Here is a 16,203-nt window from a genome sequence, read left to right as displayed (position 1 = left end):
GAGCTGGCCAGGCGCCCCAAACCAGGTTTATTTATTTACTTATTTTTAAAGATTTTATTTATTTATTCATGAGAGACACACAGAGAAAGAGGCAGAGACACAGGCAGAGGCAGAAGCAGGCTCCATGCAGGGAGCCCGACGTGGGACTCAATCCCAGGTCTCCAGGATCACACCTTGGGCTGCAGGCGGCGCTAAACCGCTGCGCCACCGGAGCTGCCCCCAAACCAGGTTTAAAGGGAGGGAAATAAAGGGAGACTCCTGCCCCAGATGGCCTCTGGGAGGCAGGGCACCCCTGACTGCAGGCCGCTGGCTGCTGGGACCCGACCGAGACCAGCAGCCTGGGCGGAGCGGGAGCGCCCTGCACGGTGTAAAAATGGCCAGGGCGGGGCCGGGGACCAACAACTCAGGGGCCCGGGGAGGAGTGCCCAGAGGGACACGTGGGGGGGGGCTCGGGGCGCTGCGGAGGCGACACCCCCTCCACCCTCAGCCTGGCCGGGGAGGGGAGGGGGCACGGGGATGACAATGGATGCAGCGTCGCGGAATCTTAAAGGTCCGGAGATGTGAGGTCTGAAGGCCGGCGCCTGGGTCCGAGGTCCCGCAGGTCGGTCACCGGGCCCCGCAGCCCGGGCAGCAGGAGCGCGCAGCCTGGGGGCGGGGCCTCGCGGCGGGCGGGGCGGGGCCTGGGCGGGGGTCCGGGCCGGGGGCGTGGCGAGGGCGGGCGGGCCTCCGGCGACCGGGCCGGGCGCGCAGAGTCGCGGGACGCGGGCGCGGGCCGGGCGGGAAGCCGGACCCTCGGCACCTGCGGCGGCCTGGGGCTCGGCGGGGCACCTGCGCGCCCCGGGGCCATGGCGCACGTGGAGGCGGCGGCTCCAAGGGCCCGGCAGGGCCTCCAGTGAGCGGGGCCGGCGCGGGGAGCCGGCGCGGGGCGGCGGGCACGATGCCGGGCCTCCCGGAGGCGCGGGCGGCGGGGTGCGCGGTGGTCCTGGCCCTGGCGCTGCTGCTCCCCGCGGAGCCGGCGGGCGCCCTGCTCCGCCTGCACCCCGGCCTGTGAGTAGCGGGAGGGGAGGGCGCCGCTGGCCGGCGGGGCCCCCGGGCAGCTTTGTCCCCACGGCCCCGACCAAGCCGGGCGCTCTGCTGCACCTGGGGAGGGTCGGGCTTGGGTCTGGGGGTCCCGGGAGCGGGGCCGCCCCCTCCTTCCCGGACGCGGCGTCCTCCTCCTTCATAACGCGCGCCCGCGCTCTGGGCGAAGCTGCGCTGCAGTCGGGGTCCTGGCGGGCAGGGTCTGGCTCCTGGCTCCTGGCCCCGAGAACGCAGGAAGGAAGCAGCCCCTTCTCACTTCCTTCCAAAGCAGGCCTCCCGGGGCCGGGGGTGGGGGGGCCTGCAGGGGCGGGGTGCGCCCAGACAGGGGGCCCCTGGACTTGGTTTATGTGTTAAACACGTGCGTGCTGGGGCTGCGAGCCGGGGAAGGAATTCGGCACCAGAATGGGCAGGAAGAGAGGGTCAGGGAGCCAGCTGAGATGAATTCAGTTTTGAAAGATGATTCCCCAACGGGCCGCTTAGCGCTCTCTCTGAAACAGCACATCAATCCTTGCGCCGGCCTCAAAGGAAGACTGGTACCAAAGTGAGCCAGGGAAGAGGAGGGGGGGCACCTGCTGGTGGCCCCCACCCCAGGGCTCCTGCGGGGTGCTGGGCCTGGGGCCTGTCCCATGCTGACAGGTGGCCCAAGGTTGCAGAGGGGCAGGTGACTTGGTTAGGGACCCCTGCCCAGCACCTGGTGGTGCGATGGTCACCTCTAGGCACGGCTGGGGGAGGGCAAGTCCTTGCCCCAGGATCTCCACCCTGGGTCTTGCTTTGCCCCAAGCGGGAAGATTTCCTTGTGGCCTTTTCAACAGAAAAGGAAGCCTTTGCATCTAGAAATGTGAGTGGCTTGAATCCTGACTCTCCACGTGACTCCTACTGGACACCTTTCTTCCCTGTGATCCCCCTGGGTTAGTTTGTCCAAGGGAAGCTGCAGCCTCAGAAGGATTCTCACAGCGGCTGTCTGGCCACTCAGCCTGCCACTGCACTCTGCCCTTTGCATGGTTAGCTGGGGACTTCCCGAGGCCCAGACTTGCGGGGGTTCCAAGTGCTGGCCAGGTGGGCAGCTGCTCAGCCCGTGAGGACAGGGGCCTCCTCCTTCAGAGGGGGCTTCTGCCCCATGTGCTTGTGGAGACTGCTTGTCCCCGGCCTGGGCCCCCTTTCCTGAGCCCCGAGGGGTGGAGCCACAGGCCTGTTTGGCCTGCACCCCTGGGGCTCCAGAAGGCCTCTAGCCTGCCTGGGCAAGTGGGTTGCCTGGGACATCCTTTTTCTGCTCTATGCTTTCCTCAAAGCCTCCTCTCCCCTCTCCCTTCCTCCTCAGGGAGCCTCCACGTGGCAGAGGCTGCCCCTCTGGGGGCCTGAGTCCCTATTTCTTGCGAGGTTTCTATTCTCAGACTGCCCCAGGCATGTCGAGTTTTGTGACACCCAGGAGTACACCCTCCAGTGCTCTACTGTCTGATTGTCTCTGACACCCCTGGTGTGTGCCCCGACATGCTGTGGGGTGACAGTGGGCCCTGCTGCCCGGCTGACTGCGTCGGGGAGAGCACTGTTCAGCTGGACTGCAGAGATGGGGAAGCTGGTGGGAAGCTGGAGCCAGAATTTTCTCTTTGCTCCTTGTACCCCAGAGGAGCAGGGGAGGGGGCCCAGAGAATAGCCAGGGCCCCAGAACATGTTTTGTCCACGCTGATCCTGTGTTCCCTGCCACCTTTTCCTTGGGGGAGAGCCGATGAGCCTGCAGGTTCTGGTGCAGGCATCCCCATCCCCTGTGTCCGGGTTCCTGAACCACCTGTTGAGCCTCTGGGGGAGGCATAGAGAAGAGGGGTGCCATGGCAGGGGATCCTGCTGACTCACAGGTGCTCAGGGGGGCGTTGTAGAGCTGTAGGAGTGCCTGTGGCTGCTTCTTTGGCTCCCACTGGCTGACCATGTCCAGATTCAAAACCCTGGAGCCTGTCTTTACTTATTTGTGCCCATAAAGTGAATTTCTGTTGGAAGAGTGGTTGGCTTTCCTTCCTGGGGCCTGGAGTGATGCAGGGCTGGCCCAAGGCTGCTGGCTGGGCTGTGGGAGCAGAGTTGGGTCAGGGAGACGGTGTCCCCACACCCTGGAGCTCCAGCTGGCAGTGGTCTAAGGCTGCAGGGTCCCAGGCTCGAGTACTGCACCCAGGCCAGGGTGATGTGTGTTCAGAGGCCCACTGTGGGGCTCAGAAGGGGAGCCTGTGAGAACAGACCTGATGGAGAGAGACACTTCTCCATAGCCTAGCCCTCCTCCTGGACAGGGGGGTATGAGCAGCTGGCCTTCCCCAGCTGGGCGAGGCTGCCCTGGTTTTCCCATCCTCACCCCCTCACCCTGGGGCCCACCCCGGAGGGACGCTTCTCATGCCCACCTTCACCTCAGCTGCGGGCAAGGCTACCAGCCTCTAGGAGCCCCTCTGCCGGCGAGCACATGTCCGACCGAGCTGTGTTCACTTCGTCGTGGGCCTTCCCTCCCCAGATGGGAATCGGGAGCCGACTGCCACTTGGGCTAACCCTCAGATCTCTGTGTCTGTTCCCCGCCCCCCCAACCTCCTCCACTCTGCAAATGGAGAAGCTGGCCAAGGTTATGCTTGGGAAGGGCTGGGAACTGCCCAGAGGAGACCGTGCTAGCACTCACCCCCGTTCCTGTGAGGCCAGTGGAGAACCGGCAAGGCTGCAGCTGTTTTCAGGAGGAAGCTCCCGCTGGGAGAGCCAGGCGGCTCTGCAGGCCTGGGACGGGGTGGGGTGGGGGGCAGTCCCTGGGGAGGAGTCCCTGAGGGAGTGGGGGCCGGAAGGGATGAGCCTTGGGGGCTGCTGTGTGAGCCTCGAGGTGTCAGTGGGCCCATGGGACTGTGGTTTGAGCAGGGCCAGGAAGGGAGGGGGTCCTCAGGGGAGACCATCCCCTTCCTCAGAGGCATCTGTCTGGTTTCACAAACTTTTCAAAGCTTTGCCTGCTCCCTGGAAATCTGCCTGTGTGATTACCACCCTCCCTGAATCAGGGCATGCCTGGGGCAGGCTGCGCCCCTCCCTCCCCTCCTGGAGCAGGGCTGGGCCCTTTCTGTCTCTCAACTCTCTTCTTCCTGAGTGTGGCACACTCCTGTCCACTTGTCCGTCTGCAGGGGTTCAAGGATGCAGCAGAACCACTGAAGTCACAGGGCCCCCACTGTGCCCCCCATGCCCTGCTCCCTGGATGCTCCCCTCCTTTCCACGCCTACCCAGCTGTGTGCCCAGCATGAGGCCAGGGGGTGGCTGGGGAATCTGGGACCTAGGATGGGAGTCACGATGTCACTGTCCCTGCTCAAGGGGCAGCCGTGTGTATATCTTGGGGTCTTGGCAGGAACACTGTGGGCAGCGGGGGGCCCTGCATGGAGGATGCTCAGATGTGACCCTGTAGCCACCCTTCCTCTTCCTCTGAGGTCCCAGACCCTGAGCCTCCTGCAGCCCTGCGGTGGGGGGTGGGGGGGTGGGTGGGAAGCAGGGCCCTGGGCTAAGGGCCCTGCTGTAGGGCCTGGCTGGTCTGAGCCTCACCCCGGATGACTCCATACCCCGGAGTGGGCGTGCACGAGGACTGCTGCCTGTTGTCTGTGGTGGCTGGGGCGCTGACCACCTGTCCTCTGTCCCAGGCCCCACGTGTGTGCCGAGCAGGAGCTGACCTTGGTGGGCCGCCGCCAGCCCTGTGTGCAGGCTTTCAGCCGAACTGTGCCCGTATGGAAGCCGGGCTGCGGGCGGCAGGCCTGGTGTGTTGGCCACGAGCGGAGGTATGTGCCAGGGTCCCCAGGTCTGGAGTGGGAGCCGGGTGGCTGGGGTGGAGGGCTGTCCTCATCTCCAGGCCTCTGGCACCCCTTCCCACTGTCCTGCATCTGATGTCAAGGCCTCTCGTGCCCCCACCGGGCCACTCCCAGAATGAGGCATTGCTGTGCAGTGGGGGCCCTGCTGGGAGGAGGGGACCCTGTGGGAGGGGTACTCTGAGGAAGGCAGGGATCCTGTAGGGGAGCCGGGGACCCCTGAGGGGGTTTGGCTGGATGAGAGGGCAACAGCGTGGTGCCCAGCCTGCTGAGTTCTTCGGGACTTTTGTGGCCGAACCCCTGGGCCTCATTCCCAGAAGAGCCAGTGTGAAACCTTTTATTGCTCAAGACTTTATTTCAAGATCAAATTAAGGAGTGCCTTTGCATACCTCTCCTCTTTTTATAGACTCAGGCTCTGGAATCTGGGTGATTGCAAAGCTGGGTGGTGGTGGTGGTGGGGGCCTCAGCTTGGTGACTCCCCTGACTGGAAGCTGCACTGCTCCTGGCTTAGGTGTGGGGAAGGGGAACTTGGGCTGCAGATGGGGTGTGGTGTCCGGCTTGCAGCATAGCCTTGAGGGTGGCCTGCATGGTGTCACTGTGTGGAGCACAAGCTCCCTCCCTGGGACCTTGCTGCTGCCTGGGGACAGTGGGACATGTCTATTGCCCTAGGTGAGCTGAGGGGCAGGGTGCTGTAATGAGCAGGTGAGTCAGGGACACCGCTCCACATCCTCTGGTGCTCAGGATGGCCCTGCAGCCTCGAAGGGTCCTGCTCCAAGGTCGAGGGGCTGATGTTGAGAAGCCCCGTGGAGGAGGAAGACAGCTGTCCTCATGCTTCCCCCAGAGATGGACCCTGCAGGGTGTCCTCTGGGCCTTCCCACCTGTGCAGTGTCCACTCCTGGGCTGTGTCCCCCCGACCACTCACAGTGGAAGCTGCCCGGAGCCCTGTGGCTCCCGGGTTGAAGAGTTGGGTGGGTGGCTGTGCCAAGGAGGCCACCTGGGCCAACTGTTCCCCAGTTTCCCTGTCCCTGGTCCCTAGGCTGGCCGGGGTGGGATGGCAGCAGCGTTTCCAAAGCATCTGGGTGCCGTCTGCGTCCTGGTGGGATGTCTGAGGCCCTGGGAGGAAAGTCCCCCTGCCTGGGTGGGCTTGCTGCCCTATGATGTGGGGCTGGGGCTGCAGGGTCTCTGCCAGGCTTCCTGCCAGTGTGGGGTGGGCCTGGAGTCTCTGTTCCGTGTCGGGGTCTCTTGGGAAGCCTTGGGAGGGACCCCATGCAAACGGGTTCTGGGACCCTCCCTTCGAGTTCAGCAGGAACAGTTTGGGTCCCTGGCCTGGGGGGGCAGGTGGCTGCCCGGTATGCCTGGCCTGGGGTGCAGTGGGGTTCCTTCCAGTCCTTCTACAGCCCTCCACTCCATGTGAACAAGAGCTGTCTCACCACCTCTCTGTCCTGCGGGGTTTCCTGTGACCTGCTCCCAGAACTTTCTGGGCCCGGTTCCACTTCCCTTCTGTGGGGCTACTGCCTGCTAATGGGTCATGTCCCGTCCTGTGATGCTGCAGCTGAGCCCAGCGTGCTGGCTGTGGGCAGTTGCCGAATGCCTCGTCCAGATGTTCCTCCAGTGGCTGTTGAAGCTGTGGCCTCTGGCTGGCAGGCTCCCCTTCCTCCTTCAGGAATTCACAGAGGCTCTGGCTTCCCTGGGAGGCCGGCCCTGCCCCCTGCCCCTCACCCCCCACCTGCCAGCCTGGGGGCCAGAGGTCGGCTCTCCTGGCACATCAGGAGCGTCTCCCTGATAGGCCACCAGCCAGTACAGGCTGGGGTAGGCCTCAGGAGCGCCCCCTCCCCGGCTGCATGAAAGGCCCCTTGCCTTTTGGGGGGTGCAGTCCGTGCAAAGGGAAGAGGAGAGCGTGCTTGGAGGAGCCAGGAACCCACAAGGAACCCGTCCTTCCGGGTCCATCCTCGGATCTCCTGTCCTGCGGCCCAGGGGATGGTACCCCAGCCCCCCTATGCCCCAGGCCCTGCTGTGAGCCAGCTCTGTGTGGTGGCCGGAGCCCATGGGAGGTGTCCTGTGAGCTGTCCCGTGTAGGCTGTGGGGGAGTGAGGGGTCAGCTCTCGGGGACAGAGGGGTAGTAGGCCCACCAGCTGTCTTGGAGGGTCTCTGACTTGTGAGGGTGGGGTAGGTGACAGCGGGCTGGTCGGCTCCCTCATCCGGGTGACCGCGAGGAGCAGCACGTAGCCCCCGGCGAAGGATAAATATTTACAGTGGAAGGGCTGCAACACGGTTTGCTCTGCCAAATACTGTCCACTGTAGTGGTGGGTTTCTCTCCGGGCAAGTGGTTTCATGTCCTGCCAAGGTGGTGTTTGCAAAGCTCTCCTGAGCGGCTGTGTGCAGTGCACGCGCATGAACTCACGCTTCCGGGAAGTGGCGTTGTTTGTTTGTGAGGTCCTGGTCCCCAGCGTGGCCCTGGGTTTCCCACGGCTCCCCCGGTGAGCCCCACCTGGCAGGAGGGTGTTTGGTTACCTGGAAACAGCAGTCCAGGCCCGAGGGCCACTCCTGGGGCTCAAGGGTCCTTGACCCCTTGGCCGTTGGCCGGGCCCCTGGTCCCTGTTCCTACAGACCGTGGTGGGGCAGGGCTGCTGCGTCTGAGGCTGTGGGTGGCCTCGGCTCATCGCCCTCCTCTGTCCTGTGACTGTGCTCTCTCTGATCCCCTTGCCTGGCTTCCTGCCTCCACACACAGCCCGTAACCAGCCCTGTCCTGGGGACACAGGGACCTCACAGCCATGGAGGCGGGGACTGGGTGTGGAGTCCTGTGTTAGTTCTGTTGCCGCTGTAACAATGGTGACGAACGGGGGCAGGGGGCTCCTCTGCCAATTCTGGGTGCTGGGGGTCCCAGGCCCAGCTGTGGGTGTGGCTCGTTCCCTGTGTCCCAGGCCTCCCCCGCCTGGTCTCCGGTGGTGGTGGTGACACGGCGCTCCGCAGCCTCTCCCCAGTTTGCCGCGGCGGCTGCGTGGCCCTCTCCAGTGTGTCTGTGATGGGTCCCTTCTTCTGAGGACACCAGCCCTTGGATGTGGGACGTGGTCAGATGGCACGGCTGTTGTAACTCGCTCTCTGAAGAAGGGGGATGGAGCTTTCTGGAAGGCAGAGACTCTTCCACGATCTGAGGCCCAGCTGAGGCAGAGCTGGGGTGTGGGAGCCTGGGGGTGCGTGCAGCCACCAGCACGGGGTGGGGGGGGTGTCTGTGTGGGACCGAGGCGCCCTCTGCCTCCCTCCTGCATCAGCTTCGGCTCCAAGTTCACGGCTGAGGGAGTTGAGCCCCTGGACGTTGGCTCCATCAGGGCCACCCAGCCTGCTGTGCGGCTGGTGACATGCAAAGAAGCTGGTTGGAGGCTGGTGCCACCGACCGCCTGCAAAGGGGCGGAGGGTGGTCCCAAGTGGCCTGGCAGTGAAGGTGGTCTGGGGCAGCCCCTGGGTGAGCGGGTCTCCTTCCAGCTTCGACGATGCCTTCCTGTGGCTACTCCCTGTGCCAGGCCGCTGACTGGCTGGATCTGTATTTGGAGGATCCCCCTCCAGCTCCTGCCTGGGACTCTGCCTCTCTCTGCTCGGCCATCGTGGGAGCCGCTCCCACCCTGAGCAGGAACCAGCCTTGGACCCAGGGCACCCGGGCTTTTCTCCTCTGAGCAGCCCTTGCACCTGCTCCCCTCTGACCTCGGTGCTGCGTGGTCCTGGTGCTGCTGCCCCCGGTGCCTCTCCCTGTCCCCAGTCTACTCAGCCCTGCACTCCTTGGTGTGTATGTGGGGGCTCGCCTACGCTATGGGTGTCCTGCTGTCTGCCTCCTTGGTACCTGGGTGGACTGAGAGCCCAGGTCCGGATTGGTACCACCCCTGGCACAGCCTGCCCAGCACTGGGCACCCAGGAAGCTGCTCTAAGCTGGACACTTTGGGCTGACCGCAAGCCCTCAAATCTGGCCTGGTGATGAGAGCCAGATGTGGGGTGCTGTGCCCATCCTGATGCCAGCTTGGAGCTGGGCTCACAGTGGGGATGGAGGGGGAATGGGGTGGCACCCTGCCCTGGGGCAGAGCTGGCCAGGGCAGTCACCTGTCTTGCTGCCCCCGTTCATGCGGGTGGGCTCTGCTCTGGGACAGTCAGAGAATCCTTGAGGATGGAGAGAAATAGCGTCTGCAGTAAATGTTTGCTGTCTCCCTTCTTTTCTAGAACCATCTACTACACAGGCTACAGGCAGGTGTATGCCATGGAGGCCCAGACCGTGTTCAGGTGCTGCCCAGGGTGGAGCCAGCAGCCGGGCGAGCAGGGCTGCCTGTCCCGTAAGTGTCCCTTCCCTGACACGAAATCACTGCCTCAGAAGAGGCCACGTGTTAAGGGCCTGTCCCTGGCAGTGGTGGGATGCAGGCCCCATTCCTGCATTTGGTGGCACTGGTCACAGCGTGAGGAGCTGCTGGGGCCGTGCGTCCCCCACTCTGCCCCCTGGAGCTGTTGAAACAGAATCATAAAAGACAGGAGCCGTGAATTGCACAGGCTGATATGGGCAGGGGCCAAGGACAGAGGGCTGGGGCTAGGGGCTCTGGGCTGAGGGTGGGGGCCTGTCTGCAGGGCCCGGATGTCTGGCATCAAGAGGGGGTGCCACACACTGGTGTCTGTGGGCTCAGACGCCTCTTCGGGGTCATGTCTTGGAGTCCCTCACCAGCTTGCCTTGCCATGGCCATGCCCTGCCCTGGGGTCCTGCGGCTCTCTGTTCCCAGGAGGGCCCACGGCTGGGTATCGGGCTCCTGGCTCCTGTCCTGCCTCCTGTCCTGGCGGCCTGGGCTCAGTCTCCCCATCTGCTTCATGGGGGTTTGTTGCTGCCTCCCTCGGGGGCGTGGGGGTTCCTGATGGATGCAGGAGGGAGGGTGAGCCTCACTCTGAAGCCTCTGCTTCATAAACTAAACGGGGCTTACAGCTGTGGGATCTGGCTGCAGGGAGTATTTGGGAAGCTGCTCCTGGCCTGTGGGTGTGGGCACAGGTGGCCTGAGGGTGGGTATGGGGGCAGGTGGCCTGAAGGTGGGTATAGCACAGGTGGATGGGCAGTTGGGGCTGATGGGTAAGAGGTGAGAGCACCCCTTCCCTGCAGAGGTTGTCCCAGAGTCTGGCCTCCCCTGAGAGAGTGACATGGCACCCCTGACACGAGATGAGGGATGGGGCCGCGCAGTGGGGGTGGCTGGGGTACCAGGTCACCCATGCTGGGATGGGAGCTTGGCTCCTGCCTGTCTCTCCGCTCCTGAGTCCCTCCGCACGCAGGAAACATGGGAGCCGCTGATTGGGGGCAGACAGTTTTACACGAACTCCAGTGGGAAAAGGGGAAGAGAAGGATGCTGGTGCTGTTTTTCTGGGAAAGGAAATGAATAATCCTCCCCAGGAAGGGAGCAGGAGGGAAGGGGAGAAGGAAGCAGCTCTGGCTTTCCCCGTGGGCAGGAGGATGTCAGGGGACAGGGTGGGTGCCTAGATGCTGGTGGCAGCAGCCCTCCTCCCCACGATCATGCTGGTGTGTGTTCCCTGCTTTGGGCTCCTAGGCAAACAAAGGGATCTGTTGAGTGGGGTGCAGGGTAGAGGCCAAACCCGGGGGGCTGTGGCTTCTGCTTTGAGATGGGGCCCCTCGGGCCTGCCTAGTAACCTGGTAAATGATGGGGGTGGGGAGAAGAGGCTCGGGCCGGGTGTGGTGAGCGTGGTGTTTTACACCTGGGAAGGGATGTGGATGCACAACGACATGGCCGGCCTGGGGTGGGGGGACCTCTGGCTTGGCCTCTGGGGCTGGGGGGTGGGCATGTGCTCTCACCGGCAAGGGGAGGGGAACCTAGGGATAGGGTCATGCTCCTGAGCTGGGCTCTGATGACCCTTGGTTTCACCTGTGTCTTGGAGTGACCATCCCAGGGACAGGGCTGAGGAGGAGTGGCAGGGCCCGAGGCCCAGCCAGACCCTGGGAGCCAGGTTGGACACAGGGCCCAAATGCTGGCTTTTGAGGGAGGGAAGGCTGATTTCAGCCCAGGCACACGGGCCAGGACAGTCTCTCCTTTGCAGCCTGGCTTGGCCTGAGCTTCTGGCCTGGCCCACGGCTCTGCCTGTCTGAGCTGGTGGCCAGGAAGGACGAGGTGGCTCTGTCCTGGCCTGGCCAGCTATCAGGAGGGGGCCGTGTGGCGCTGGGGGCAGGGAGGTCGGTGGCAGGTGGGGCCTCAAGCAGCCCTTGGCCTGGCAGAAGTAGAGGAGCTGGGCTGGGGGCAGGACTGTGGTGGTGTGGAAATGGGGGCGTCTTGGCCACAGGGCCTGGCCTTGGGGCCTTGGGTGCCCAGGTTGTCATGTTAGCCTGGAGACACAGACAGGGTCTTCATCTGTGTCCTGAACTTGAGGCTTTGGCTTTCTTGATCATTTGTTTTTAAAAAGACACTTTCATTTGTTTTTTTTTAAGATTTTATTTATTTATTCATGAGAGAGAGAGAGAGAGAGAGAGAGAGAGAGGCAGAGACCAGGCAGAGAGAGAAGCAGGCTCCACGCAGAGAGCCCAACATGGGACTCGATCCCGGGGCTCCAGGATCACGTCCTGGGCCAAAGGCGGTGCTAAACCGCTGAGCCACCAGGCTGCCCAAGAAGACACTTTTAATATGCGATTTACTTATTTATGTATTTGGAGTTCATCTGTTTCTTTGAATGCTCCAGGAAAAGGCCTGTGATCCGGCCTCTTGGGACACCCACTTGTTCCCCCATGTCTGGGTCAGCGGCACGTGAAGGGGAGGAGGGATGTGAGGCTCATGTGGGGCAGAGCCTGAGCCTGGGACCCTGCCCCCCACCCTCCCAGGATGGCTGTCGCTCAGCTGCCACTAGCTCCGGGGATTTGGGGGGCCCTGCGGGGCCAGTGTCTGCCCATGGGGGCTTGGATCTGACAGGGAGGCTGGTTGCTAGCAGATGCTGATGTGACAGGGGCTAGGGCAGGGCAGGCCGGCAGGGCTGTGGGGTGGAGCGCTCAGGGAGCTGGCTGGGGCCCTAAGAACAGGAGGAAATGTGGAGGGAGGGGGCAGCAGAGGAAAGTAGGAGTACTTGCTGGAGCCCCGTGGTGTGGCTGTGGCCGAGAAGGTGGGCTGAGCACGGGGAGGGGGCTTCCTGTTGTGAGCTGAGCAGTCACACTATGACCCTGTTGGGGGGTGAGCAGGTGCCCGGAGCCCCTGGGAAGCCCCGTCTGTTCAGTCAGGGGACAGTCTGGGGTGGCTGCCCTTGGCCCCCTTCCTGCTGGCTTGCCTGTGGGTGCCAGGGCTGGTGCTGGGTCGGGGCCCTCTGAGCCCCCAAATGTGAGCCAGGCCAAGGAGCTGGGCCCCCCCACTGGGGAAAGGTACCCACTTCCTCCCCAGGGGCCTAGGGGTCGGGATTCTCTGGCTTTGCCCCTGTGCCCATTGCTGTGCCCCATCCCTGTGCTGTTCCTCTGGTCCTGGCCGGTACTGTCCCCCCCTCCCAAGCCAGGCTGTCTGAGGTCAGGGGAGACTGGGGGAGCCCACGGTAGGAAGAGGCAGGAAGGGGGCAGCCTCCGAGCTGCCGCCAGCCCCAGCCCCCACCAGCTGAGGGTCATGTTCTTGCTTCGTGTGACCTGGACACGAAGCCACGTGCAGGACCCTGTGGGAGTGAGGAGAAGACGTCATGCTGGGTGAGAATGACAGGAAGCTTCTAATGGCCACTGTGATTTCTCAGAGACCTGCTTAGCAGTGTTTGTGACCTGGAGGTGACGGAAAAGGAACAGTGCTGGCTGGGTGGGGCAGCATTGCCTGGTGACTGGGGGCTTCCTGAGGTCTGCGTGGTACACGTGCGCCCCGGGGGCAGCTGGGCACTGGCCCCGTCTGCTGTTGGGGGCCCAGATTTCTGCCCAGCAGCACTCTCAATTCCACATCTGTCTCAGTGGGCTGCAGATTTTGCCTGGATCCCCCAGTGCCCTGGGTCCTGCTCCCCCCTCAGCCAAGAGGGGGCCGTCTGTGCAGGTGGGTGTCTGGCCTAGAGCAGCTCTACCCCCACAGGCTGCTGCATGCAGACCCTGACATGATCCACCCAGGGGTGGGGTGCCCGGAAGATGGTCTGTGGCTCCCGGCTCTGACTCTCCTGTGCCGGCTGAGCTCCAGCCATCTGAGGGGGCCACGGGATGCAGAGGCAGAGCCTGAGCAAGTGCCAGGAGCTGCACCAGCAATGTCGGGTAGGAAGGGGTTCTGTCAACTGGGAAGCTGTGCATAAAGCACAGTTAAGCAGTTTCTATTGTTGCAGGACTTCTCAGAGCACTTAACATGCTCATATGTCTTGCGGATTCCTGAGAAGGACTATGTAGTATTTTCCAGACCAATTCTTTCTTTAAAAAGAATGAAAAGGTACAACAAAGTCGAAAAAATGTGTCCCTAAAGCACACACTGGGCAGCTCTCTCTCAGGCCCCACAAACATTTGCGCAGGGCCGGCAGGGTGCTGTGCATGGGCTCAGGTCCTGTAGGGTGGGGGTAGCAGACCCTGGGATGGGCCCTTTCTCCTCGGAATGGCTGTCCTATGGCAGCAGATGCGGGACGCCCTGGAGCACCTCTTTGCTGGCCTGTGAGCCATGCGGGGGGTGGGGAAGGCCGGCCGAGGTGGGGTTAGGGGCCTCAGGCCAGGTGGGGCTGGGCGGGGCTTGAAGCAGCTCCCAGTTACCCTCTGGGGGCGGAGGTGTATGGTCCAGGTGTATGGTCCAGGGACCCTTCCTGCTGCGCCGAGCTTTCCCCCAGGCCTGGGTGCTCGCTGGCTGGTGGCCGGTCTGTGTGTCCTGGGTCTCCCCAATGTGAGCTCCCCCGTAAAGACCCTGTTTCCCAACCAGGTCACTTTCTGAGGCCCCAGGGCCCTCGTGAGGACAGGTCTGCCTGGGGGAGGGACACAGTCCCCTCAGGGAGGGGAGTATAGAGGCAAAGCAGGGCTGTCAGGAGCCACCTCAGGGCTGGTCCTGGTGGGTCGCGGGGCGCAGTGAGAAGTCGTTGGTTCTAGATGCGTGGACGGAGTGGGAACTGGGTCTGGATGGCGTGGCTGTGGCTGGGTTCTCAGGACCCCATGTGTGCCCGGGGTGTGTAGGGCAGTCTCAGTGGAGACCACGGCCTGGGGAGGACGCTGCAGTGTGGCTGCCCAGAGCTTTCTCTGTGGGCTGCCCGGCCTGTCTCGGTCATGCGTGCCTCCTCCTGCCCCGGGGATGCCAGGATTTCCAGCTGGAAAAAATCTGTGGCCTGGGAGGGCTTCATGTGAGTGGGGGAGGGACCGACACGGTGTGTTGCCACAGGAGCTGGGGACGGGCTGTGGGGTTCGCTAAGGGGACAAGCCCAGGCTGCTGCCCACCTGGCGGGCTTGCCCTTCAGTTCTCCCTCCCTCCTGGGATACACCGTCTCCCCTGTGATCCTGGGGCTGCGGGAAGGAGCGGCAGGAAGGCTGCCCTGGGGCCTGGGGACGGCCGCCCTCTGCCTTCCTGCTGCTCTGGTCACTTTTCCTTTTCCGTTCTGGCCGCGGGTCAGCCCTGCGCCCAGTGTGGGAGTTTGCAGAGCTGGTGTTGTTGTGGACATAACTGCGCACACAGTTGCTAGGGGTGTACATGTTGTGCCATGACCCCTGAGCCCCTAGGATGCCCTCTCTGGACAGTGTAGTCACACTCAGACTCACACAGTACTGTGCCTGGCACGTTTGCACGTTTGCACACATGCACACTCGTACACTGGGCCAGCATGCTGTCCACCCAGGCGAGCTCACCCACTTCACACACACATACACACACGTGCACACACACACGGTTCATGCTCACACTGATGCACACATGTGCACACAAGCACACATGCTTACATGTGGATGGTCTCACGTATGCTGACGTGCTCACCCTCAGATATGCCCATACACATGTGCTCATGCACAGGCTCACACGTGCGCACATATGCTCTCTACACACGTGCTCATGCTCACATGCATATGTGTATACCACGTGCCTGCTCGCTCATGTGTGTGTGCAGAGCTCACACCTGTGTGCGTGCCTGCACGCCCATGTGCACACATGCACAGATGTGCTCACATGTCCTGTTGCAGCCCCACGGCATTCACACTGAGCAGGTGCCCTCCCCTTCCCCTGCTCCCCTGTCTTCCAGCCCAGGCAGTGCATGGCCACGGGGAGCCCTGTCTCAGAGTCCCTGGGCCCTGGGCAGGTGCTGGCTTGGCTCTTCCTTGGGAGGTGCTAGAGCAAGTCCTCCCTGTAGCAAGGGTCTGGGACGAGGGGAGGTTGGGGTGGGGGCATGAAGTCCAGGTCTCTAGCCATCAGCTAGCATTGGGTAGAAGACCAGCAGTTTCAGTGGCAGAACAGGGACAGAGGGACCAAGTGGACAGGACCCGGGCCTGTCCTGTCCCCTGGGCCCTCAGGGAAGTGATCTCCATCTGTAGCCTCGCTTTGCTGTGAGGTGGGTGCTGTGGTTCCCACTCCTGGTCACTCACAGGCAGCCTGACCAGCACCTTGGATGAGGTTTAGGAAATGCTGCCCTGTGGCCTGGTCGATGAGGTGAGGACCACTCAAGCCACAGTGCTGGTCTAGCTGCCCTGTGGGGGCCTGGGCCCAGCATTGTCCTCACCATCATCCCCTTCATCTGGCTTTCCCCCAATCAGCATTGTTTCAACCCCTAAATGCCTCCATGATGGTGGACAGAGGTGCTTTGTGCCGGGTCCGGCTGACTGCCTGGTGCTGGTTTCCCAGGCTGGTTGCTGCAGGAGAAGCGTTGGGGGCTGGTGTGTCCTCTTCGGGTCCCACCCTGCTGTGTGTGCCTGTCCTGTGCCCCGGCAGCCCTAGGAGAGTGTCTCTGGGAGACACAAAACCTGTCTCTGGCTAGCCTGGGGGGCTTTGGCCACGGACAGGGCTGTGCCCCATGCCGGTGTCACCTCTTCCTTTGCTGGGTCTGGCAGCTGGGGACCAGCCGTCGTCAGATTTGTTGGCTGCGTTCCATCTGGCTACCTGAGATTCCCGAGAGCCAGGCCCACCCTGGGAGCTCCCGTGGGCGGTTTTATTGGGCCCCACATCCACCACATGTCTTGGTGCTGGGGTGATCCCAAGTGACAGTGGAGGAACTGCTTCCCAGAGAGGCCTCTCCCAGGCTCCATCCTGAAAATTCTGTGTTGGGTGCAGGGAGGGGCTGGGTCACCTGCAGGCCTGGTCAGGATGTGACTTCAGCCCCAGCCAGCAGACGGGCATGCCCCTCCTCTGGGGATGCCGTGGGGGAGCTGGCGGAGGAATGGGGCTCCCCTGCTCCTGGGCCCAGCCCTCACTGCAGAGAGAGGACTGAACCCAGA

At 63.2% G+C, this 16,203-nt stretch overlaps 1 protein-coding gene across 1 annotated transcript in view; it reads left to right on the top strand.

The window, feature by feature from the left end:
- The first annotated feature begins 937 nt into the window (after positions 1 to 937).
- The window catches only part of MEGF6 (multiple EGF like domains 6), an 86,859-nt gene continuing 71,593 nt past the window's right edge, over positions 938 to 16,203 (top strand). Inside the window, exons 1-3 of the mRNA XM_038538815.1 lie at positions 938 to 1,047; positions 4,710 to 4,844; positions 9,075 to 9,184. Of these exons, the coding sequence (XP_038394743.1) occupies positions 938 to 1,047; positions 4,710 to 4,844; positions 9,075 to 9,184 (355 nt within the window). The remainder of the gene's footprint in view (positions 1,048 to 4,709; positions 4,845 to 9,074; positions 9,185 to 16,203) is intronic.

The sequence above is a fragment of the Canis lupus genome, chromosome 5, assembly GCF_011100685.1.
Source record: "Canis lupus familiaris isolate Mischka breed German Shepherd chromosome 5, alternate assembly UU_Cfam_GSD_1.0, whole genome shotgun sequence".
Classification (NCBI taxonomy): domain Eukaryota; kingdom Metazoa; phylum Chordata; class Mammalia; order Carnivora; family Canidae; genus Canis; species Canis lupus.
Note: the sequence above shows the minus strand (reverse complement) of the source record. Positions and strands in the feature narration are given on the sequence as shown.